The sequence below is a fragment of the Hyla sarda genome, chromosome 4, assembly GCF_029499605.1.
Source record: "Hyla sarda isolate aHylSar1 chromosome 4, aHylSar1.hap1, whole genome shotgun sequence".
In the NCBI taxonomy this organism is placed as follows: domain Eukaryota; kingdom Metazoa; phylum Chordata; class Amphibia; order Anura; family Hylidae; genus Hyla; species Hyla sarda.
The window spans coordinates 96,016,216-96,040,802 of record NC_079192.1 but is presented as its reverse complement, the minus strand read 5'-3'; the positions used below and the strand labels follow the sequence as shown (position 1 = coordinate 96,040,802).

The window sequence follows — 24,587 nt, the reverse complement described above, 5'->3', positions numbered from 1 at the left end:
CTTTTTTGACTTTGGAATTTTTTTGCGCGTACGCCATTGACCGTGTGGTTTAATTAATGATATATTTTTATAGTTCGGACATTTACGCACGCGGCGATACCACATGTTTATTTTATTTTTATTTTTTTTACACTTATTTTTTTTATGGGAAAAGGGGGGTGATTCAAACTTTTATTAGGGAAGGGGTTAAATGACCTTTATTAACACTTTTTTTTTACTTTTTTTTTGCAGTGTTATAGGTCCCATAGGGACCTATAACACTGCACACACTGATCTTTTACACAGATCACAGGCGTGTATTAACACGCCTGTGATCAGTGTTATCGGCGCTTGACTGCTCCTGCCTGGATCTCAGGCACGGAGCAGTCATTCGCCGATCAGACACCGAGGAGGCAGGTAAGGGCCCTCCCGGTGTCCTGCAAGCTGTTCGGGACGCCGCGATTTCACCGTGGCGGTTCCGAACAGCCCGACTGAGCAGCCGGGTCACTTTCACTTTAGAAGCGGCGGTCAGCTTTGACCGCCGCTTCTAAAGGGTTAATACCGCACATATCCGCGATCGGCGATGTGTGGTATTAGCCGCGGGTCCCGGCCGTTGATGAGCGCCGGGACCGACGCGATCCCGCTTCATATCGTGGGAGCCGGCGCAGGACGTAAATATACGTCCTGCGTCGTTAAGGGGTTAAAGTTAGTCATGGTTAACTGTCACGATTACACCCTATCGGTCCAGCCAAGACGCTAGAGAGAGTGTGATGGTGCAAGGGTTAAAGCCGCCAGACCTCTGGGTATCAACTACTAGTCCCAGCAAGTCACCAAATTAACCCTTAGATAAACGTGTTTCACCCGAGCTGCCTTCAGAAAGGTGAGCTCCTATATTTAGAGATCAAAGACCAGAGCTGATTAATTAAACATTTAATCTGATAAAAGGTATCACAGTGCTGACTAAATAAAAATACAGAAACAAATGACATACAGGTACAAAAATGTATAAAAGAGTTTAGCAAGACAAGTTCAGAGAGCAAAAATGAAGTTCTTACAGCACGATGATATTAGCAGTCCATGAGAGAGAGAGTGAGGTTCCAGCTGTTCTTAGGATGGTCTTGTTAGCTTTTTCCACAGCATTGAACTCCCAGAGTCTAGCATTGTTATAGAATATTTATCTGCCTTTTTTGGGGGGAGACTCCATTCCCCCCTCTCCTCTAATCCCACCAGGGGGTCTTCTCTCTTCCTGGCCCTCTTATCTGGTTGATTATATGATGGGATCAGAGTGCATGACTTCAAAGGAGAAGTAAACACACAGCCAGACCCCCCCCCCCCCCAATAAAACGCAATACAAAAAAGACAGTCTGAATGACCCCTCACCCATGTCTTAGTTTATACATAGATGCAATTATAAAACACATGTATGTTTCCATAATCAGGCCTTGGGCCTGACAAACGCATCCACATACATGTTTATCTGGTGTCAGGATAGCCACTGTGGTACTGGTGACTGTCTGCAGGCATCCTCCATTGTATGTAATTTTTGATGGGGATCGCCCTTAGCAACGGTTTACAAGTCCAGGACCTCCGCCCCAGCAAAGGTGCACAACTGCACTTGGGGTTGAGCACCTTGTATCACCTTAGATCACATCAATGTAATTGTTTGGTATGTCAGTATACCTTCTTGTGATGTGCACTGACTGCATTATTGTGTACAATAATCAAGGCATATAGGCCCTGTGCATCATGGCATACTTATGAGGCCACGACTGCCTTGGCTTGCTGAGAGTTGTAGTTTTGCAACAGCTGTAGGTTCACAGTTTGGAGACCACTGGTCTAAAGCATCCATCTTAGGATATACCAACAAATACCCTAGACGACACTGTAAACCCTAGATTTAGCATGCAATGTAGCTTGCAAAAAAATTGTCAAAGAAGTTAAAGAGAACCTGTCAGGTCTCTGTTAGGGGAAAAAAGCTGGTGGAAAAATTATGCGATTATTAAGGTAAATATTGCAATTTCGATATGTGATTGCGATATAATAAGCAAAAGGTGAATTACCCCAATTTAACATAACACCCCCCCAAATGTCCTCACATACACACTGCAAATACATGGCCAAACACACAGCTCTGTGCTAAAACCCAGTCGAGACTGGACCTACCTGAGGATACATGTAAAATAGGCTGAAAGAGATGAACAACAAGACACAGTACACACTGATAGCAATGTGTTACCTCAGTGACATGAAATTCACTATTCTAGCCATAAATCTCTCTGGTAGACATGGCCAGTAACATGGGCTTTGACAGCCACCTGGTGGAATGCACTGCTAACCAGAGATCTGTGCAAAATGATTTCCTTCATGGCAGGGAATGGGTGTGACAACACTTGTATGGGTGTGTAATAGACAGTCTTGGGTTATGTTCACACATTTTCAGCAGAATCTCCGAATGTAACATTTCTGATGGACAACAGACAGTGGGCACCGGCAGACTGAGTCCATAGGTGGCAATGCCATTTCAAGCAGATTCCATTAGGACTCTGCTGCAACAGAATTTCTAAGAGGAATTTTTCTGCTTGATTCCACTGTGTGAACAAGGCATCAGCAAGAAAAACAACAATGTAAAAGCAGAATGCTAAAAAACTGCATAAGGGCTCAACACACAAGCACACATCCTCTATGGCAGCGCAGAGACCTACAGCCTCAGAAAGGTATTATATAGACTGTACGGAGTCACTTGCGCCAAGGTGCAGTGTTTCTAGGGTAGAATACCTGCATAGTATAGAGGAAAATGCCACAGTTATAGACACTATATTATGAACTGCACTAACTTTACAGCCACTGCAGCATAGTCAAAAGAAAGAATTCTGGAATACCCCTTTAAAGCTGAAATGCAGTGTTTGAGCATGTATATATATATATATATATATATATATATATATATATATCCCCTGATCAGACAAGGGCTAAGGTTTTATCAGTAAAAGAAGAAGAGGTCTGGGTCACATATAAATGGTTAAAGAAATGATAAAATATCTTATTGCCCACATAAATAATCCACTGTTGATTTTCTTGTTTTTTTTAGGACCAGGAAAAAGGTCCTTTACATATGTCCATCCTCACGCCGGATGATTGGACTCACCAGACCGGCAAAGACAGCGGAGCGCATCTTGCTGCCTTCCCCCGTCCAGCGATAAACAATGGACGCCGGATGATGCACAACTGATCTGGCATCAGTTGGTGTATCAGTTGTGGCAATTTTCATCCAGTTTTGCCGGAGCCAGGCGTTGGATATATGTAAACCTAGGCTATAACAAATGCTACAAAAAGAAACTAAATCAAACTAAGTCCAGGAACCAGTCTAATGTGTATATAACACAGGGCATTTTATTATCTGTCTAATACATATGAATACAATTTCCTTACATACTCTTCCTCAACCCCATACAGCTCCTGGATTTAACACCTGATCATATACTAGACAGAACAGGGGATGGGGGTCTCATTAAGGGTACGTTCATATGCTCTTATCTTGCCACAGGTTACCCCCTGCAAATAAAGCTACCATTGACTTCAATATGCAAATCTGCCACTATTGTGGACTTTCAACTTGAATAGAATAGTAGTGTGCCCTAAAGGGGCTTTTACATGAATAGAACCGCTGTCTACATGCCCTCTGCAGAAAGAACTCTAATATTCTGGCAAACAAACTCCTGAATGGCCAACACTTAAGGTTGAAACACGGTAAAATGTGAAAATCATTCCATTATGGTTTTTCATGAAGCTCTGCAGGATAATGATCATCTATGGTCGATGTATTCCTTCAGGAAAGATGTGTAGCATTGCAAATGGTGCCCCCCCAAGCCATATTGATGCAAACTGGGTTTAACACCATTAGACTGTAATACAAAACAAGAATAAGGGCTACCATAATAACATGAATGGGTGCAATGCCCTAAAGTCCTTCTGTGGACCCTTAGCTTTCAGACAGTATTAGACAGGGAACTTGAAGGAGCTATCCAGGACTAGAAAAACGGAGTCAAATTTTTCCAAAAAACACACCTGTCCTCAGGTTGGATGTGGTATTGAGCCACAGATCTATTGAAGTGAATGGAACCAAGTTATAATACCATACAACCTGAGGACAGGTGTGGCACTGTTTTTGGAAGAAATAAGCTCTGTTTTTCTATTTCTGGTTGACACCTTTAATTGTGTCACATGGTATCCCTATGCTACAATCACAAGCCTCCCTCAGTCTTTGCCTTTAAGGGCAACAACCAGGCTTGGTTACTCCATTCCCAATGTCATAAAGAGGAGATCATTGCCCGACTCCTGATCACAGGGGTACACCGACCTTCCCGGATCTGCACAGTTTTTCCTAACCAGGGTGCCTCAGCCTTTGGCTGTCCGGGCATGCTGATAGTTGTAGTTTTGCAACAACTGGAGGCTCCCTGGTTGGGAAACACTGGATTAGAAGAATTAGTGTTTTTTTTGTCCTTGAAGAAAAATACAGCTCACCGCTTTATGTAAACTTGTGTAGGAAGACTTCAGATGTTTAAAGGAAACACGGAATGGACGTCCAACCGCATACTTGGAGTGAACAATTCTTAACAAAAAAAAAAAGAACAGGATCCAGCTCCCATAAAGAAAAGTTAAAAGTCCCAAATTTTATTCACATGTTTAAAAAAATGGGTGAAAACCAAAATAGGATAAAAGCATAGCAGAAACGCCGACACGTTTCAAACCATATGGTTCTTAATCATGCCATGGACTTTTAACTTTTCTTTTTGGGAGCTGGATCCTGTTCCTTTTGTTCAAGCAGTGTTTTTTTGTCCTGTGTCCTCAAGCCTTTCAAGACTTCAGGAAAATTAAAAATAAATACATTGTGGAAATCTGAAGATCCCCTAATTAAGGCCTCATTTACACCCTGTCTACTTGGCGAGTCTTTTGAGTCAGTATTATGAAGCCAAATCCAGCCATGGTTCCTAACAGAGGAGAAATTATATGAAGACATTGTATGACAGATTTCTTTGAAGACTGTTCATACCCTGATGGCTACACAAGAATAACAAGAACAAGTCTGATCGTACTTATTGTGATGTCAATAAAAATTTTGTTTAAAAAAAAAAAAAAATTTATATATATTTATTGTCTTAAACACTGTCTTAAAGCAGTGGTCAGAAAGCTGTGGACCGCCAGATGTTGCAAAACTGCAATTCATATATGCTGGGAGTAGAGATGAGCAAATTTACAGTAAATTCGATTCGTCACGAACTTCTCGGCTCGGAAGTTGATGTCTTATCCTGCATAAATTAGTCCAGCTTTCAGGTGCTCCGGTGGGCTGGAAAAGGTGGATACAGTCCTAGGAGACTCTTTCCTAGGACTGTATCCACCTTTTCAAGCCCACGGGAGCACCTGAAAGCTGGACTAATTTATGCAGGATAAGTCACCAACTGCCGAGCTGAGAAGTTCGTGACAAATCGAATTTACTGTAAATTCACTCATCTCTAGCTGGGAGTGTTACTACAACTGATCCTTAATTTTAATCCTATCACACTCTGTTATTCATCTTGTGTTTATTTGGTAAAATATTGCCACCGCTGCTGCTTGTTTGCTAGCCTTTATAGATTGCTCATGACACTTTATGTTTACACACTCTTGTTTACCTTTTTTCTGATTGTTGTTGTCTTTTTAAGTGTTTATATTCATGTATTTTCAATAAAGATTTAGTATTTTTCATTATGTTCAGAGTCCTGGTGTGTTGAATGGGTATTTTTACAAGCAGGTGTTGCAAAAAAAATAAAAATACATTCCAACATGCTAGGAGTTGTAGTTATGAAACATCTGGAGGTCTACAGTTTAGAAACCACTGCTTTAAGACAGCGTTTCTTAACCAGGGTGCCTCCAGCTGTTGCAAAACTACAAATCCCAGCATGCTCGGACAGCCGCTGGCTGTCCGAGCATGCTGGGAATTGTAGTTTTGCAACAGCTGGAGGTCCACAATTGGACCCCAATGCAAAATACTACAACAGCTCCCCCAGCCGTCAGGCGTCATGTATAGCACTGGTCTCCTCATATGTGTGAGCCTCATACATTTACACCCCAGCTGCTGCCCCATGTACAGTGTATGACACTGTTCACATTATGACTGCGGGAGATAAGACAACATTGTGGACAGGTCAACCGTGCTGGTGGCCATACATTACAGCCCCTACCCCTCCATTCTCATGCACACATACATATATACAGTCCGCTCGGTCTTACGTGTCACTAGGTCTTCCTCATGAAATGAAGCAGCGCAGCTGGTGAGGAGCACACAGGGGACAGAGGCCATGGCTGGACCGCTGCCGCTTCCGTACTGCAGCTCGGCCTACTTCCGCATGGCAACAGCCCAACTTCCTCATGGCAACTGTAGAACTTCCGCTCCGCCCGTCACGTGTGGAACTGGATGGTACGGTCCTTCTCCACCCTTGTTTTAAAATGGTAGGGTCCGGAGCGCGTCTCGTCGTCATGGCAGCAGAAGTAGCGGTGAAAGGATCTAGTAGTCGCTGGACTGTGCCATGGCCGGACTATCGGGGGGCGCCGACCCTGTGGGCCGCATACTGGTGCAGGTACGACTGCGGGTATAGTGTGGGCAAGGGTCATGTCCTAGAGAAGACAGAGGGTCATAAGAAAGTGTTTTTCTATGTAACATTATATTAATGTAACATTACTGCACCCCCACATAGCTTGGATCATTGTTTAGTCTCAAAAGTCACGTGAGGCTTGTTTGTTTCGAAGTTGTACTTTTTTGATAACTCTTAAAAAACATAAAGAAACTTTGAAAAAAAATTTGTGGTAAAAAAAACATAAAAAAACAAAACATTAATTTGCTTATTTTTACAGTTCTGTTTTTAAAGCATTTACTTAGCAGTAAAATGAACGTGTTATCTGTATTACATTACATCTCTACCATACATATGAGCTATGAGTTATATATATATATATATATATATATATATATATATATATATATATATATATATATATAGGGATTTATCATTTTTACTGCTTGTTTATATATACAGTGGTCCCTCAAGTTACAATATTAATTGGTTCCAGGACGACCAGTGTATGTTGAAACTAGAGATGAGCGAACATACAGTAAATTCGATTCGTCACGAACTTCTCTGCTCGGCAGTTGATGACTTTTCCTGCATAAATTAGTTCAGCTTTCCGGTGCTCCAGTGGGCTGGAAAAGGTGGATACAGTCCTAGGAGACTCTTTCCTAGGACTGTATCCACCTTTTCCAGCCCACCGGAGCACCTGAAGGCTGAACTAATTTATGCAGGAAAAGTTATCAACTGCCGAGCCGAGAAGTTCGTGACGAATCGAATTTACTGTAAGTTCGCTCATCTCTAGTTGAAACCACTGTATGTTTAATCCATAACTCTATGGAAACCTGGTAATTGGTTCTGAAGCCACCAAAATGTCATCCAAAAATAGGAAAAAGTGAGGATTAAAGAAAAATAAGTAGATAACTAATATAGATAAAGCAAATCCTTACATATAAAAGTAAGAAAGATCTGCTGGGAGCTGTAAATCACTGTCTATGTCAGTGTTTCCCAACCAGGGTGCCTCCAGCTGTTGCAAAACTACAACTCCCAGCATGCCCGGACAGCCGTTGGCTGTCCGGGCATGCTGGGAGATGTAGTTTTGCAACAGCTGGAGGCACCCTGGTTGGGAAACAATGGTTTATGTAGAGGACAGGAGCTTCTTCAGGGTCCTATAGAGTACACACAGTGTCCCAAATGGAGCCACTCTTACTTGATGTCCAAAAGGAGCAGCTAACCCTGGCACAGGTAAGGAGTAGTACAGAACTTGTAGTTCCTCCCTGTACTGTAGGGGGCACTACCAGACAGCCAGTCAGTGCAGGCACTTCAGTAATAGAGGTAATTTACAAGTAAAATGCCCATTCTGATTGGTCAGTTCCTCCAGTTGTGACACATTTCACAGATCTGGACTGTCTGTACATTGTATGTTGAGTCTGGTTTCAAGTTACAATGGTCCAGAAAAAAACATTGTATGTTGAAAGTATTGTATGTTGAGGCTATTGTAAGCTGAGGGATCACTGTACAGTGTATATAATTTGTTTTTAATTCATCTCTTATTTACATTTTTACATTTTTTTTAAGTCTCTTCTAGGGGACCTGAATATACAATTACTTTCAGTGTATTGGGATTCTACCAATCTTCTGTCTTACCCTGGCATGGCATGGCAGGCCTGGAGGTCTTCTCTAGGCACAGTAGACCAGTGATTCCCAACCAGGGGGCTTCTAGCTGTTGCAAAACTACAACTCCCAGCATGCCCGGACAGCCAAAAGGCTGAAACACTGTGCAGATGGGGAAAAGTCAGTGTACCCCTGTGATCAGGAGCAATGGCTGTAATAAATGGTGTGGACCTCTGATTTCCGCTTTATGCTGGTAGTTGTAGTTTTGCAACAGCTGGAGGCGCCCTGGTTGGGAAACTCTGTATTAAAGCAGTGCTCTCCAAACTGTGGACCTCCAGCTGTTTGTTTCAAAACTACAAATCCTACATGCTGGGAGTTGTAGTTTTGCACCAGCTGGAGGTACATGGATTGGAAAACACCGAAATAGACAAAACATATTGATAAGTCACCCTCTGCTGTGCTTCTTGAGAGCATTGGATGCTTCCAGGTGCAACGAGATATACTTGCAAGCAAAAAAGAAAAATCCAATGCTCAGGCAGAAGTCCTGTTAAAAACTTACAGATCCATTAATGGTCTATTCACACATACAGTATTCTGCGCAGATTTGATGCGCAGGATTTCGTGCTGCAGATTTCAATGTAAACTGAATGACTGATCACAGCTTCAAATCCTGTGCATCAAATCTGCGCAGAATACTGTACGTGTGAATAGACCCTAAAAGTGTACAAAACAGGCGTCACAAAGAGAACACCTCCTTGACTTGTTTCAGGGGATTATGACTACTCCTTAGTCATAATCCCTCTTATGATTTATCTTCTGACTAAGGGGCAACCCCCCAAAACAAGTCTGTTTTGTACACTGTTAATGGATCCGGAAATTTAACAGGACTTCTGTCTAAGCACTGGATATTTCTTTTTCATCTTCACTAGGCTCCATCTGCCTTGATAGCTCAACAGCACACAAGGACCCCTTCTTCTGGGTTACCCCTCAGATGCCCCAGTATTTGAGGAGTAAATGGCAGGTGGGCATCAATAACACAGCTGGCATCCGCCACATGTAGAGCAGCCTCACCTTCTGGGCCTGCACATCCACTGTTGCCAAAAGGATAATAATGTATGATTATAATATATATACATATATACATAGATATAAATATATGGAAAATTAAAGTTGCGTCTGTCATATGTTCTATGCACTGGCACAGTTGAATAGATGTTAGTCTAAGAATATATTGCAAACATTTTTATAAGCCAGTGTTTCCCAGTCAGAATGCCTCCAGCTGTTGCAAAACTAAAAGTCCCAGTATGATGGATACCGTTGGCTGGAGGGATGCCTCCACACTGCAAAAATTGTTTAAGAATCATTCAAGAAACATGACTAAGAGTTTAAGACTAGGGACTTATAGAACGTAAAGGATCTGCTGTAAATATCTTGGTACCAGATTTTGCAGGACATCTTCAGAGGTTTTTTGGGTTTCATGGCTCAATGGGCATGAGGGTAAACTGCTTAATAGTAGGCTGATATATAAATTATATATATATATATATATATATATATATATATATATATATACACAGTATATCAATGACCACACCTAAAATTGCAGATTCCTATATTTACAGGTTCAGAATGACTTGGAACACTTAAAGAAGAATCTGGTACATACAAGTCAAGAGAATGGCATTTCAGTGGATGTCCAAGCCCTGGAGACTGCTATCAAAAGGACTGAACTGGGATTAAAGGTAAGAAAATTCTTGAATCTTACTGGTGAATTTAGGGACAAAAATCTGAGCTGAATTTAAAAGTTTCAAAAAGTTCCAGTTTTAGGGTAAGGTACACAAAGCGTATACGCAGCGTACTTCATGCAGCACAAAATCCACTGCACAGCAGGAAATGCGGTGCATATTCTCCAATGAGCGGATACACAGGGCTGCCCGCGGGCCGAGCACGACACTGTGACGCAGTGGGCCGTCTCCAAACTTCACTGCGCACACAGGGCTGCGGCGAGAATACACAGCGTATTTCCAACTGCTCAGAGGATTTTACACTATGTTGGACTTTATCCTTAAGTTATTATTTTTTTTTTTTCAGAAGTAAAACAAAACACTGGAAAGTTACAATTTGGAGTGAATTACGTAAAAAAAAAAAAAAAACTGGTGCCAGAAAGTTTTTTACAGATTTGTAAATTACTTATATTTAAAAAATCTTAATCCTTCCAGTACTTATCAGCTGCTGTATGCTCCAGAGGAAGTTCTTTTCTTTTTCTGTCTGACCACAGTGCTCTCTACTGACACCTCTGTCCTTGTCAGGAACTGTCCAGAACAGCAACAAATCCATATAGCAAACCTCTCCTGCTCTGAACAGTTCCTGACATGGACAGTAGAGAGCACTGTGGTCAGACAGAAAATGAATTCAAAAAGAAAAGAACTTCCTCTGTAGTATATAGCAGCTGATAAGTACTGGAAGGATTAAGATTTTTTAATAGAAGTCATTAACAAATCTGTTTAACTTTCAGGCACCAGTTGATTTAAAAAAAATGTTTTCCACTGGAGTACCCCTTTAAATACGTAAAAAAAAAATGTGGGTTAATCATTATTAATGTAATAATATATGTAGATGTATAGTAGAATTTCAGTGAATGAGATACGGCTAAATTCACCCTTGCAATATTTTCCATTCAACAGAAACACACCCAGGACTACCTAAACTACATCAACTGCAGCCCAATTACTATTTTGCAGGACAATAAGGAGAAGTATGCATCACATGTCTCTAAATGGTGAGTGCTGACTTATGTCTGTGCACCCCTTTGTCCCATTTTCATACACCCATAAAAATACACACAAAACAGGGGTAAAATCTTTGATACATGTCCCCCAATGTGTGTCTGTGTATGTTCCAGCATCACTTCCAAACGGCTGAAGATATTTCCATGAAACTTGGTACACATGTTACTTAGATGTCAACTACAAACCTAGGCTAGATAAATTAACCCTTACCCACTACCAGTCTGGGTTTTTGTTTAACCCTTTAGCGACAATTGACGTAAATGTACGTCACGGTGCGTTGGTACTTAACACACCATGACGTACATTTATACTCCGTCATGACGTGAGCACCGGACCGGTGCTCGCGTCATGAATGGCAGGTCTCGGCTGCTATCAGCAGCCAGGGACCCGCCGGTAATGACAGACATCCGTGATCGCGCTGATGTGCGCCATAAACCCCTCATAGGCTGTGATCAATACAGATCACGGCATATGCGGCAGTGAGGTACTTTAAATGGATCATGAATGATCCAGCATGGCAGACGGAGGTCCCCTCACCTGCCTCCGGCCATCTCCTGGGTTCTTCTGCTCTAGTCTGAGATCGAGCAGACCAGAGCAGAAGATTGCGTATAAGACTGATCAGTGCTATGCCCTATGCATAGTACTGAACAGTATTAGCAATCAAATGATTGCTATAAATAGTCCCCTATGGGGACATAAAAAGTGTTAGAAAAAAAAAAAAGTAAGAAAATTTGAAAAATCCCCTCCCCCTATAAAAATGTCAATTGTCCCTTTTTCACAATTTTACCCCCAAAAAGCGTAAAAAAAATATCTATCAAAATATAATGTTAATGATCCCGTACGGTGAAGGGTGTAAACGTAAATTTTTCTTTAAAAAGTCCAAAATTGTTGCTTTTTTTCCACATTTTATTAAAAAAAAAATTAGTAAAAAGTGATTTAAAAGTTTCATATACGCAATTGTAGTATTGATAGAAAGTACAGATCACGGTGCAAAAAATTTGCCCTCATACCGCCCCGTATACGGAAAAGTGAAAAAGTTATAGGTGGTCAAATTAGGGTGATTTTAAATATACAGATTTTGTACAAAATCTTTAAGCAGTACAATAATAATGTATGTAAAGATGGGTATCATTTTAATCATATTGACTCACAGAATAAATAAAACATGTCATTTATTGTAACGTGTACAGTGTGAAAACAAAACCCTCCAAAATTTGCTAAATTGTGGTTTTCATTTAAATTTCCTCACTAAAAAAATATTTTTTTGGGGTTCACGGTACATTTTATTGTAAAATGAAAGGAGTCATTACAAAGTACAATTAGTGATGCAAAAATCAAGCCCTCATGTGGGTCTGGGGATGGAAATATAAGAGTTAGGGGAAAAAAACGAAAACACAAAAATAAAATTGGCCTCGACCTTAAGGTCAAAATGGGCTTGGTCCTTAAGGGGTTAAAGTTCTATGGGAAATGTATGTTCGAGCATAACTTCAAAATGGCTGAAGATATTTTGATGAAACTTAGTACACATGTTACTTTTATGTCAAATAAAAATATATCATAGTTAAGTTAACCATAACCTACCCCCTTACGTGAAGGATGGGGTTTCTGTCTTAAGTCCCATGCAAGTATATAGAACTTCCTGTACCTTACTCCACAAGCTCCTCTCTACATCTCCTGGTGAGTGCGTCAGTCCGGCCACATCCCATCTCACAAAGCCACACCCACAATTTAAGCCACACCCCTTTTATTTTCTACCTTTTTGTGCATTGGTCCGGTTTGCTAGTCATGCCCACTTCCACAAATCCATGCCTCCTTCTATTTTCGGCCTACAATCTCTTCATCACAGCTCAACCCCACCTGAGGCCGGGATATTAGGTCAGGATATTAAGATGGCATATGAGGACAAGATATGTGGACGGGAGATGAGGTCGGGATGTGAGGACGGGAGATGAGGTCGGGATGTGAGGACGGGATATGAGATCAGGATATGAGGATTGGATATGTGGACAGGGTATGAGAGCGGGAGATGAGGATGGGACATGAGGACAGGACATGAGGACGGGGCATGAGGACGGGGCATGAGGATTGGATATGTGGACAGGGTATTAGAGCGGGAGATGAGGACAGGATATGAGGTAGGTCAGGATGTGAGGACGGGACATGAGGATGGGGCATGAGGACGGGATATGAGGATGGGAAATGAGGACAAGTACTTCCTACTATGTTGCTTTTCCTCCCCCACAAGGATTAGGTAGTAAAAACTGGGCAACGCCTGCATCTCCTGGGGAATGCGACAGTCCGGCGGGCAAGCTACACCCTCCCCGCATTCCATGCCCCATCTTGCAAAGACACGCCCACCCTTTAAGCCACACCTCTTTTATTTTCAGTTTACAATATCTTCATTACAACTCAGCCCCAACTGAGGACAGGATATGAGGATTAGAAATGGGGATTAGATATGAGGACATAATATTGGGATCGGATATGAGAACAGGATATGGTGACGGGATATGAGAACAGGATACGGGGACAGGATGTGAAGATGGGATATGTAGACAGGATATGAGGATGGGACATGAGGTTGAGATATTAGGACAGGATATGAGGTTGGAATATGAGGAGGGGATATGGGGTCAGGTTTTGAGGACAGCATATTAGGACTAAAGCTTCCTCCTTCGTTGCTTTTCCACAAGGATTAGGTAGGAAAAACCGGGCAGCTACGGGTACTCAGCTAGTATGTAATAAATCACATGGTCTCCAGGGGGCGTGTCCAAGCTGCAGTGGGTGGGTGGTTAGCAGGATTGGAGCCAGAGCTCTTTACATGACAATGCGCTCAGCCTATCATCAGTCGAGGCGGGACATCATTGTGGCCGGCGATACGCTGACAGCACTGTGACGTTTTGAGCCTAAGAAGCCCGAAGCCAGCCACACCAGAGGAACGGGACGCCAATATCTCTGCAACGGGGAAATGTAGGAAGGTGAGTTAAAGTTTTGGGGTTTTTTGCAACCCGGGCACAGGATGAGTTAAAACATTTTCGTTGCATATCTCCTTTAAATGGTGTCTGCGGTTCTTATCAGCAAATACAGCTGATCTTTACATCCACTCCTGTTATATGAAGTGCGCTCAGGAGCTGAGCGGGCTTTATACACGATGGGTACCGGTTGCTATCAACTATTAACTCTTTAGGCGCTGCGATCAAAGTTGATTGCGGCATCTAAAACAGGAGAAAAGACATCCTGGCTAGCTCAGTGGGCTGTTCAGGACTGCCACGGTCCCAAACAGCTGAGAGGATTGCGGGATGGCCCTTAACTGCTTCCTTGCCTTCTGATATGTCCCTCAATGCTTCAGTCAGCCTGAGAAGGCTGGAGCAGTCAAGCACCAATAACACTGATCAATGCTATTCTATGGCATAGCATTGTTCAGTGTATGCAATCTAAAGATTGCATGTAATAGTCCCTATGGGGACTAAAAAATAGTGTAAAAAAAAATTTTTTATAAATGGGATTTAACCCCTTCCCTAATAAAAGTTTGAATCAACCCCATTTTCCCATAAAAAAAATAATAATATGTAAACAAATAATAAACATAAACATATGTAGTACCGCCGCATGCATAAATGTCCGAACTGTAAAAATATAACATTAATTAAATCGCACGGTCAATGGCATACACGTAAAAAAAACTCAAAAATTGCATATTTTTTGCCACTTTGCATACCATTAAAAAATGTATTTATAAAAAGCGATCAAAAAGTCTCAAATAGTACTGATAAAAACTATAGACCATGGCGCAGAATATGAGCCTCCATACAGCCCCATATACGGAAAATAAAAAAAAGTTATAGGGGTCAGAAGATGACAATTTTAAACATTCTAATTTTTGTATAAATAGATATAAGTAAAATCAAATCAAACTTATATAAGTTGAGTATCATTTTAATTGTATGGACCTACAGAATAAAGATAAGGTGTCATTTTTAGCAAAAAAATTTCTGCGTAGTTGACTTCCGGTTCTGGTGCACGGATGTAGGCAGCAGCGAGGCAGAGCTCCGTGCACGCCACAGCTAAAAGCTTATCCCCGCACACTTTATCTGGCAATTTTCAGGTTCACACCTGTCTCACCCTCTCCCTAAGAGTCCCCAGACTTGTATGGATCGATTTCTGACCGTGGCAGGGAAGCATCAGCGGTACAATCTGCCAACTCTCCCTTACCTCAGCCGGAGCGGAGATAAAAAGACGGTGGTTCGCACCACACAAGGGGATCAATTACAACCGCTCTCACAACCTACCCCTCTCACTTTGGGGACGATTAACCTACCTGTATCTCCTGATGACTCCCTGATACCAGGACTGCAATTTTCCTGCAAAACTTTATCCATGGAAGTTGTGAAGCTTCTACTACCAGACCTCCAGGTCTCCCTCGGGGGCACAACTTACAGCCTCGCTAACCCAGACCCAGGCAGAGGTGTCACAGCACGCTCTGCAACTAGCAGACCTGGAAGGAAGACACAGCGGAGGATGAGATTATGGTTAACCGACAGCAGATACAAAAGTTTCATAGAATAACTAAATCTTTACAAGAGAAAAAGGATGACATAAAAGTAACCTGCGCTTGTGGGGCTGCCTGAAAGCATTCCAGCAGGCCAATTGCTGCCAGCCTGTGCCGAAGAAATACAACTAGCTCTAGGCCTGCCCAACAGCTGCACAGTCGAAAGGGCACACAGGTTGGGTCCGCTTAAGAAACCACCCATACCGGGTGCTACACAGCCAAGGCAAGTGATTGCTAAATTCCTGAATTATACGGACAAAGCGTCCATCTTGACAGCTTACAAGAAGTTATCCTCGGCTCTTATGATAAGGGGATATAGAATTCTACTTTTTCAAGACTTCTCTGCAGAAGTTGCTAAACGTCGCAAGGCTTTTGCACCTATATGTTCGCAATTGATCTATTTACAATTTCCTGTGAGTAAAACTTTATTTAAAAAAAATAATAAAATGTACTGCGTAGAATCGGAAGCCCCCAAAAGCTACAAAATGGCATTTTTTTTTTAATTTTGCCCTGTAAAGATTTTTTTTTCATTTCACCGTAGATTTTGTAGTGAAATGATTGATGTCATTACAAAGTACAATTGATGGCGCAAAAAACAAAATCTCATGGATCTGTAGGTGAAAAATTTTAAGTGTTATGATTTTTAGTAGGTGAGGTGGAGAATATGAAAGTGCAAATCATTTTTTTTTTTCCAGTGGAGTACCCCTTTAATGCTAGGAGCTTAATTGATTTGTCTGTTCCTATTGCTCTCCATGGTGGATATTGATGCATGTAATATACACATACAACCCCCTCCCCTTACTACTACTTTTATGAGATGTTCACTTTGATATATAAATACTGACTAAAACAGACTAAACAAAAATCTTGTGTGCAGCCCTTTTATCGTGGTACATCTAGCAAGAGATAAATAACAACTATGTACATCTGATAACACAAAAATGCTACTACTTGCTTTTCATTTGTTATTACATAGGACTTCTCAGCATGAAGCTGCAAAACTGAACCCAAAACCACTTGTTTCATATTTGCTTGATACTAGACCACATCCTTCTACAAGTTACTTATCACCCGGGCAGCAGGTCAGTGTAAAAAACTTCAAGACGTGTACAATGTATGTTTGTAGAGGTTGTTATTGCTATATTATTAGCATCTGTTTATAAAGTTTGTTTCCAGTTCAGAAGCTGAGATTATGACACTATAGAGATCCCTTAAAGGGTACCTTTCATCAAAAAAACTTTTGATATATTATAGATAATTATATGCAGAATAACTTTCCAATTGCATGTTATTAAAAAATATGCTTCTTTCTATTTAATTTCCCACTTTGAAAAAATGACCACTAGAGGTCCCCCTACCAGTCCTGGCCTCATTCAGACTCATGCTGGAGTCCTAAATCTCAGACTGCAGCCGGGACACAGAAAAGCTCAGCACTGCACCCTGCCTGTCAATCAGACAGGCAAGAGCTAGCACTGTGCACAGCAGGGCATACTCCTGACTCTGCCTTACTGCATGCCCTCATTCATTTTACTATCGGAGCTCCAATCTTTCTTCTCTCTGCACATGCTGTTGTAACCAGAGAGGAGAAGATTCTGAGCTGCCAGCTGAGCTTGTCTGTGTCCCGGCTGCAGTCTGAGATTTAGTACTCCAGCATGGTAGGGAGACCTCTAGTGGTCATTTTTTCAAAGTGCAAAATAAAATAAAAAGAAGCATGCTGAAGCATATGATATTTTTCCAACATACAATTGGAAAGTTATTCTGCATACACTAATCTATAATATATCAAAAGTTTTTTTGATGAAAGGTACCCTTTAAGTTACAATATTAATTCGTTCCAGGACGACCATTGTATGTTAAAAATCTTTTGTATATTGAGGTCATAACTCTATGGACACCTGGTAATTGGTTCTGAAGCCCCCGAAATGTCATCCAAAAATAGAAAAAGGGAGGATTAAAGATAAATAAGCAGATAACTAATATAGATTAAGCAAGTCCTTACATATAAAAGTAAGAAAGATCTTCTGCGAGCTTTAAATCACTGTCTATGTAGAGGACAGGAACTTCTTCAGGGTCCAGTACAGTACACGCAATGTCCTAAAAAAGTAAAATGGAGCCGCCCTCACCTGGTATCCAAAGGAGCAGCTAACCCTGGCATAGGTAAAGAGTAGTGCAGAACATTTAATACCTCCCTGTACTGTAGGGGGTGCTGCCAGACAGTCAGTGCATACACTTCAGTAATACAGGTGTTTTACCAGTGAATGCCCATTCTGATTGGTCAGTTCTTCCAGCCATTGACACAGTTTACAGATCTGGACTGTCTGTAGTATTGTATGTTGAGTCTGGTTTTACATTACAATGGTCCAGAAAAGACCATAGTATGTTGAGGCCATTGTAAGTTGAGGGATCAATGTTTCATGAGTCATATTGTAAGAAGGTTCTTATTACTCCTCCATTGCCTGCTTTTTGCTGTGTATCTGTGGAAAGACAGAGCAGTCTATCCACTTATTGAACTTTACACTCCAGCCATGTATGCTGAAAACGGAGTCACAATGTCAAGGTCTGAAAGCAGTACAGAGTCACGGGATGTGGAAATGTTAGAAGATAGTATGAAGAAGCAAGAAGTCACCCGTGCCTAGGTGATATGTATTTTTTGAAGAATCCCCTGCAGAAAGAGCGAAAGACAATCTAGCAATCTACAAGGTCAAGAGCAGGGCTTATATAGGAATCCAGAAGGAGAAGCTAACCAGGTCTGGCAAAGAAGTTTGGTACATTTTGACCTGGGTAAAATCGGACAATAACACTGAAATGAGAGCTGCCCAGCATCTTATTGAGGTGCTGCTAACAGATGAGGAAGAGTTTCCCATCAAAAATAAGAAAAAGGATGTTTAAAAAAAATAAATAAATACCCATTAACTTGCAGATAGCATACTGAGTCCTAGATCATTATAAATTAAAGGGGAACTCCGGTGGAAAACAATTTTTTTCAAATCAACCAGTGCCATAAGCAGATATGTAAATTACTTCTATTAAACAATCTTAATCCTTCCAGTACTTATCAGCTTCTGTATGCTCCACCGGAAGTTCTTTTCTTTTTGAATTTCTTTTCTGTCTCACCACAGTGCTCTCTGCTGACACCTCTGTCCGTGTCAGGAACTGTACAGAGCAGGATAGGTTTGCTATGGGGACTTGCGCCTGCTCTGGACAGTTCCTGACACCGACAGAGGTGTCAGCAGAGAGCACTGTGGTCAGAAAGAAAATAAATTCAAAAAGAAAAGAACTTCCTGTGAAACATACAGCAGCTGATAGGTACTGGAAGGGTTAAGATTTTTAAATAGAAGTAAATTACAAATCTGTTTTACTCTCTGGCACCAGTTGATTTAAAAAAAAATATTGTTTTCCACCGGAGTACCCCTTTAAGGTAGTCATTGGGTTTGGAATGACGTTTTAACACCTTAATGACGCATGACAGATATATCTGTCATGGTGCCGTTAAGGATGTATGGAGAGGGCTCACCAGCCAAAACTGCTTCATGCCCAGTTCCTGTCCGATACATTCAGCATCAAACATCTGCTGCTAATAGCTGGCACAAGGGGATCTGCGTTGCTGGCTATTAACTGTCTAAATGCCTCTGTCAAAGCTGGCAGTGGCATTTAAACAGTTTTAGGCACGTCATTGGTAGTTGAGGGTTTGGATCAGCTGCCCGCAATGCGAAGAGGAGAGCCGATCCATTGTGATGACAGCCCATGGACTTTTAAAGGCCTTGGTGTCTGCCGTGATTGATCTGCTAATACAGTCTGTCATAATCAGGCTGTATAAGCAGATGACTTATTGAATGGATAGAAAGAGTGCAACCACACTGCATTGATCTGTATGAGCAATAGAAGTAAAACGTAGGGGAGGAAACAGTACTGTATATCAAAAGACAATGGGGAGAAAGAGGAAAAGGGAAAGGAAGTGAGAAGAATTAAAAAGGCGATTTTATATCATTCAGAAAAATCCAATATAAGTGAATGTAAGGTATAAAAGTGCATATAAACCACATTAACCCCGTAAGGACCAGGCCATTTTACACCTTAGGACCAGAGCGTTTTTTGAACATGTGACCACTGTCACTTTAAACATTAATAACTCTGGGATGCTTTCAGTTATCATTCTGATTCCGAGATAGTTTTTTTCGTGACATATTCTACTTTAACATAGTGGTAACATTTTGTGGTAACTTGCATCCTTTTCATGGTGAAAAATCCCAAAATTTGATAAATAAAATTTTGTATTTTTCTAACTTTGAAGCTCTCTGCTTGTAAGGAAAATGGATATTCAAAATACATTTTTTTTTGGTTCACATATACAATATGTCTACTTTATGTTTGCATCATAAAATTGACGTGTTTTTACTTTTGGAAGACACCAGAGGGCTTCAAAGTTCAGCAGCAATTTTAAATTTTTTCACAAAATTTTCAAACTCACTATTTTTCAGGGACCAGTTCAGGTTTGAAGTGGATTTGAAGGGTCTTCATATTAGAAATACCCCACAAATGACCCCATTATAAAAACTACACCCTCCAAAGTATTCAAAATGACATTCAGTCAGCGTTTTAACCCTTTAGGTGTTTCACAGGAATAGCAGCAAATTCACAATCTTCATTTTTTACACTCGCATGTTCTTGTAGACCCAATTTTTTAATTTTTACAAGGGGTAAAAGGAAAAATGTATACTTATATTTGTAGCCCAATTTCTCTTGAGTAAGCACATACCTCATATGTCTATGTAAATTGTTTGGCGGGCGCAGTAGAGGGCTCAGAAGCGAAGGAGCGACAAGGGGATTTTGGAGAGTATGTTTTTCTGAAATGGTTTTTGGGGGGCATGTTGCATTAAGGAAGCCCCTATGGTGCCAGAACAGCAAAAAAAAAAAACACATGGCATACCATTTTGGAAACTAGACCCCTTGAGGAACGTAACAAGGAATTAAGTGAGCCTTAATACCCCACAGGTGTTTCACGACTTTTGCATATGTAAAAATATATATATATATTTTACCGAAAATGCTTGGTTTCCCAAAAATTTTACATTTTTACAAAGGGTTAAAGCAGAAATTACCCCCCAAAATTTGAAGCCCAATTTTCCCGATTCAGAAAACACCCCATATGGGGGTGAAAAGTGCTCTGCTGGCATCACTACAGGTCTCAGAAGAGAAGGAGTCACATTTTGGCTTTTTGGAAGCAAATTTTGCTCTGGGGGCATGCCGCATTTAGCAAGCCCCTATGGTGCCAGGACAGCAAAAAAAACAAACCACATGGCATACCATTTTGGAAACTAGACCCCTTGGGGAACGTAACAAGGGGTAAAGTGAACCTTAATACCCCACAGGGGTTTCACCACTTTGGCATATGTAAAAAGAAAAAATTTGCACTAAAATGTGTTTCCCCCCAAATTTCACATTTTTGCAAGGGTTAATAGCAAAAAAGACCCCCCAAAATTTGTAACCCCATCTCTTCTGAGTATGGAGGTACCCCATAAGTTGAGGTCAAGTGCACTGCAGGGGCGCCACAATGCTCAGAAGAGAAGAAGTGTCATTTGCAAACTTTGCTGAAATGGGGGGGGACATGTCGCATTTAGGAAGCCCCTATGGTGCCAGGACAGCAAAATAACCCCCACATGGCATACCATTTTGGAAACTAGACCCCTTGAGGAACATAACAAGGGGTACAGTGAGCATTTACCCCCCACTGGTGTCTGTCAGATCTTTGGAACAGTGGGCAGTACAAAATTTTTAATTTGCACAGCCCACTGTTCCAAAGATCTGTCAGACACCAGTGGGGTGTAAATTCTCACTGCACCCCTCATTACATTCCGTGAGGGGCGTAGTTTCCGAAATGGGGTCACATGTGGGGTTTTGTTTTTTTTGCGTTGTCAAAACCGCTGTAACAATCAGCCACCCCTGTGCAAATCACCTCAAATGTACATGGTGCACTCTCCCTTCTGGGCCTTGTTGTGTGCCCCCAGAGCACTTTGCGCCCACATATTGGGTATCTCCGTAGTCGGGAGAAATTGCATTACAAATTTTGGGGGGCTTTTTTCTCTTTTACCTCTTGTCAAAATGAAAAGTATAGGGCAACACCAGCATGTTAGTGTAAAAAATTTATTTTTTTACACTAACATGCTGGTGTAGACCCCAACTTCACCTTTTCATAAGGGGTGAAAGGAGAAAAAGCCCCCCAAAATTTGTAAAGCAATTTCTCCCGAGTACGGCGATACCCCATATGTGGCCCTAAACTGTTGCCTTGAAATACGACAGGGCTCCAAAGTGAGAGCGCCATGTGCATTTGAGGACTGAATTAGGGATTTGCATAGGGGTGGACATAGGGGTATTCTACGCCAGTGATTCCCAAACAGGGTGTCTCCAGCTGTTGCAAAACTCCCAGCATGCCTGGACAGTCAACGGCTGTCCAGCAATACTGGGAGTTGTTGTTTTGCAACAGCTGGAGGCTCCATTTTGGAAACACTCCCGTACAATACGTTTTTCATTTTTATTGGGGAGGGGAGGGGGGCTGTGTAGAGGTATGTGTATATGTAGTGTTTTTTTACTTTTTGTTTTATTTTGTATTAGTGTAGTGTTTTTAGGGTACAGTCACACGGGCGGGGGATTACAGCGAGTTTCCCGCTGCGAGTTTGAGCTGCCGTGCAAAATTTGCTGCATCGCAAACCTGCAGCCTGATACTCACTGTAAGCCCCCTGTCCATGTGAATGTACCCTGTACATTCACAGGGGGGACGGGACCTCCAGCTGTTGCAAAACTACAACTCCCAGCATGCACGGTCTTTGGCTGTCCGGGCATTCTGGGAGTTGTAGTTTTGCAACAGCTGGAGGCCCCCTGGCTAGGAAACACTGATGTAGGCTATGTGGTCAGACATTCTGGTTATAGAAAAATAAAAAGTTTTCAATGCACAATGATTTGTCGACATTCCATCATTTTAGTCAAATTCTTCCATTTTCCACAATGTGCACTAAAAGCAGTCATGTATATCATGCTGGCAGTGCCTCTGTGTAATGGCACCAAGCGGCCATTGAGAGCGACGCCTGCCAAGATGAAATTATGCATTGTAAAATAAGTTAGACTGATTACTTCGGAGTCCTAACTAATTTTACTTTTGGACCACACTCTTTATTTAATTTTTACATTTTTTTATTCTAGCACATGCCAGAGGCAATTTAGATTTTCGATAGAGTATTTCCAAAAATCCAAAGTAACCGTGTACAATGAGTTAGCCGAGACAAAACTGAATGTTGAGTCATTCACGGCTTACTCCGCGCACATAAAATAGATTATAGCATATATAATTCCTATCCAGTATAATGTGCTTACTGCATAGTATCCGAAGAAGCCTGGAGCTACAACAATTCTAAATGCTAAATAAAAACAGACAATGCTGACCACATATACAGTACATTGAACATTAGTGTGACGTTTCTCCTTTCAATAATTTTTTTCAGCATATTCTGTATGTTACTTATTATTCAGCTCCAGGAGGTACTGTTTCCATTAAAAAGACCCAGTTTCCAGGCAATGCTCCAAGGAAAAAAAGATATGAAAATTCTTTCTTCATCAAAAAGAAAGAACCCTGACCCAGCTGTCTATGGTCCGATGTTTCATCCTTTTGAAGCAGTGCCTATTTGCTTATATATGAGTCAGTATGCATTTACGAATTCCTATATTCTTAAAGGAGTACTCCGGTGGAAAACTTTTTTTGTTTTTGGTTTTTTTTTTGTTTTTTTATCAATTGGTGCCAGAAAGTTAAGCAGGTTTGTAAATTACTTCTATTAAAAAAAATCTAAATCCTTCCAGTACTTATTAGCTGCTGAATACTACAGAGGGAATTATTTTCTTTTTGGAACACCGTGCTCTCTGCTTACATCACGAGCACAGTGCTCTCTGCTGACATCTCTGTCCGTTTTAGGAACTGTTCAGAGCAGCATATGTTTGCTATGGGGATTTTCTCCTACTCTGGACAGTTCTTAAAATGGACAGAGATGTCAGCAGAGAGCACTGCGCTCGTGATTCAGCAGAGAGCTCTGTGTTGCCAAAAAGAAAAGAATTTCCTCTGTAGTATTCAGCAGCTAATAAGTACTAGAAGGATTAAGATTTTTAATAGAAGTCATTTACAAATCTGTTTAACTTTCTGGCACCAGTTGATAAAAAAAAAAAAAAAAAAAAAGTTTTCCACCGGAGTACCCCTTTAAAGCAACAAGGCCTTTTTTCATTGCTAACATTTTTGTAGCATTTTTACATAGAGTAAACTAGATTTGGCTGCATTCTCACATGTGGTACTCCTTCTTCCTTTTAAAGCTTACCTGTCAGATCCCCCCCAAAAAAATATATATATATGTTACTCAGTCCTGACCATGTACATGTCATTTTTATGCCACTAACACCAATATTTTATTATAAAAATCCCTCCTTGTGGTGGGAGGTGATTGGTGGGTCTGCTCATGCAGCCTTGTCCATGAGTCATCTCTTGTCCATGAGTCATGGACAAGCCTGATGCTGCTGCATGACTGGTTAGTTTACCAGCAAGTATGAGGACCCCTAGTGGTGGGATTTTCAGGAGCCGTTTTCTTTATTAAATATTCAAATTAAAAAGTTCTTTAATTTTCATCAGTAACAACATATAAAAGGGTTTTTGATCTAACGGTGGTCTTAGTTATTGTGCAGATTAACTGCGCAGTAGCAGGCAAAATCTGCATCCACTTTTAGGCATAGTATTCATGACGCGCGGTGTCCTGCACTCATTGCATACTGGAGTTGACTTTTTAAGGAATTGTGAGTAACTAGAGGGTGATTCCCCTGTTAGCCAAACCAGAGATGGCTACAAAGAGCATCTGTGGCTTTAAAGGATCCAGTAAGTCCATATATTACAAGGAGGACACAATCCTTTCAATAGGAACTATTTAATACTTTATTTATTTAAGGGTTGGTCAAATGGATTTGATTAAAAAGTAATGTAAAGTAAAACCGGAGTGTTTTCAATAGAAGCAGCAGATGGACAGGTATCCGTAT

At 41.2% G+C, this 24,587-nt stretch overlaps 2 protein-coding genes across 7 annotated transcripts in view; one reads left to right on the top strand and one right to left on the bottom strand.

Moving 5' to 3' along the window:
- The window catches only part of AAGAB (alpha and gamma adaptin binding protein), a 32,604-nt gene extending 26,203 nt beyond the window's left edge, over positions 1 to 6,401 (bottom strand). The window contains exon 1 of the mRNA XM_056571653.1: positions 6,247 to 6,401. Within this exon, the coding sequence (XP_056427628.1) occupies positions 6,247 to 6,316 (70 nt within the window). The 5' untranslated portion in view covers positions 6,317 to 6,401. The remainder of the gene's footprint in view (positions 1 to 6,246) is intronic.
- The window catches only part of IQCH (IQ motif containing H), a 125,147-nt gene continuing 106,959 nt past the window's right edge, over positions 6,400 to 24,587 (top strand). For all 6 annotated transcript variants that reach the window (XR_008892391.1, XM_056571643.1, XM_056571647.1 and 3 more), the window contains exons 1-4: positions 6,400 to 6,593; positions 9,815 to 9,934; positions 10,877 to 10,971; positions 16,507 to 16,612. Coding sequence is in view for 5 of the 6 variants with exons in the window: in XM_056571643.1 (XP_056427618.1) it covers positions 6,543 to 6,593; positions 9,815 to 9,934; positions 10,877 to 10,971; positions 16,507 to 16,612 (372 nt within the window). In the remaining variant the exon portion in view is untranslated. The remainder of the gene's footprint in view (positions 6,594 to 9,814; positions 9,935 to 10,876; positions 10,972 to 16,506; positions 16,613 to 24,587) is intronic.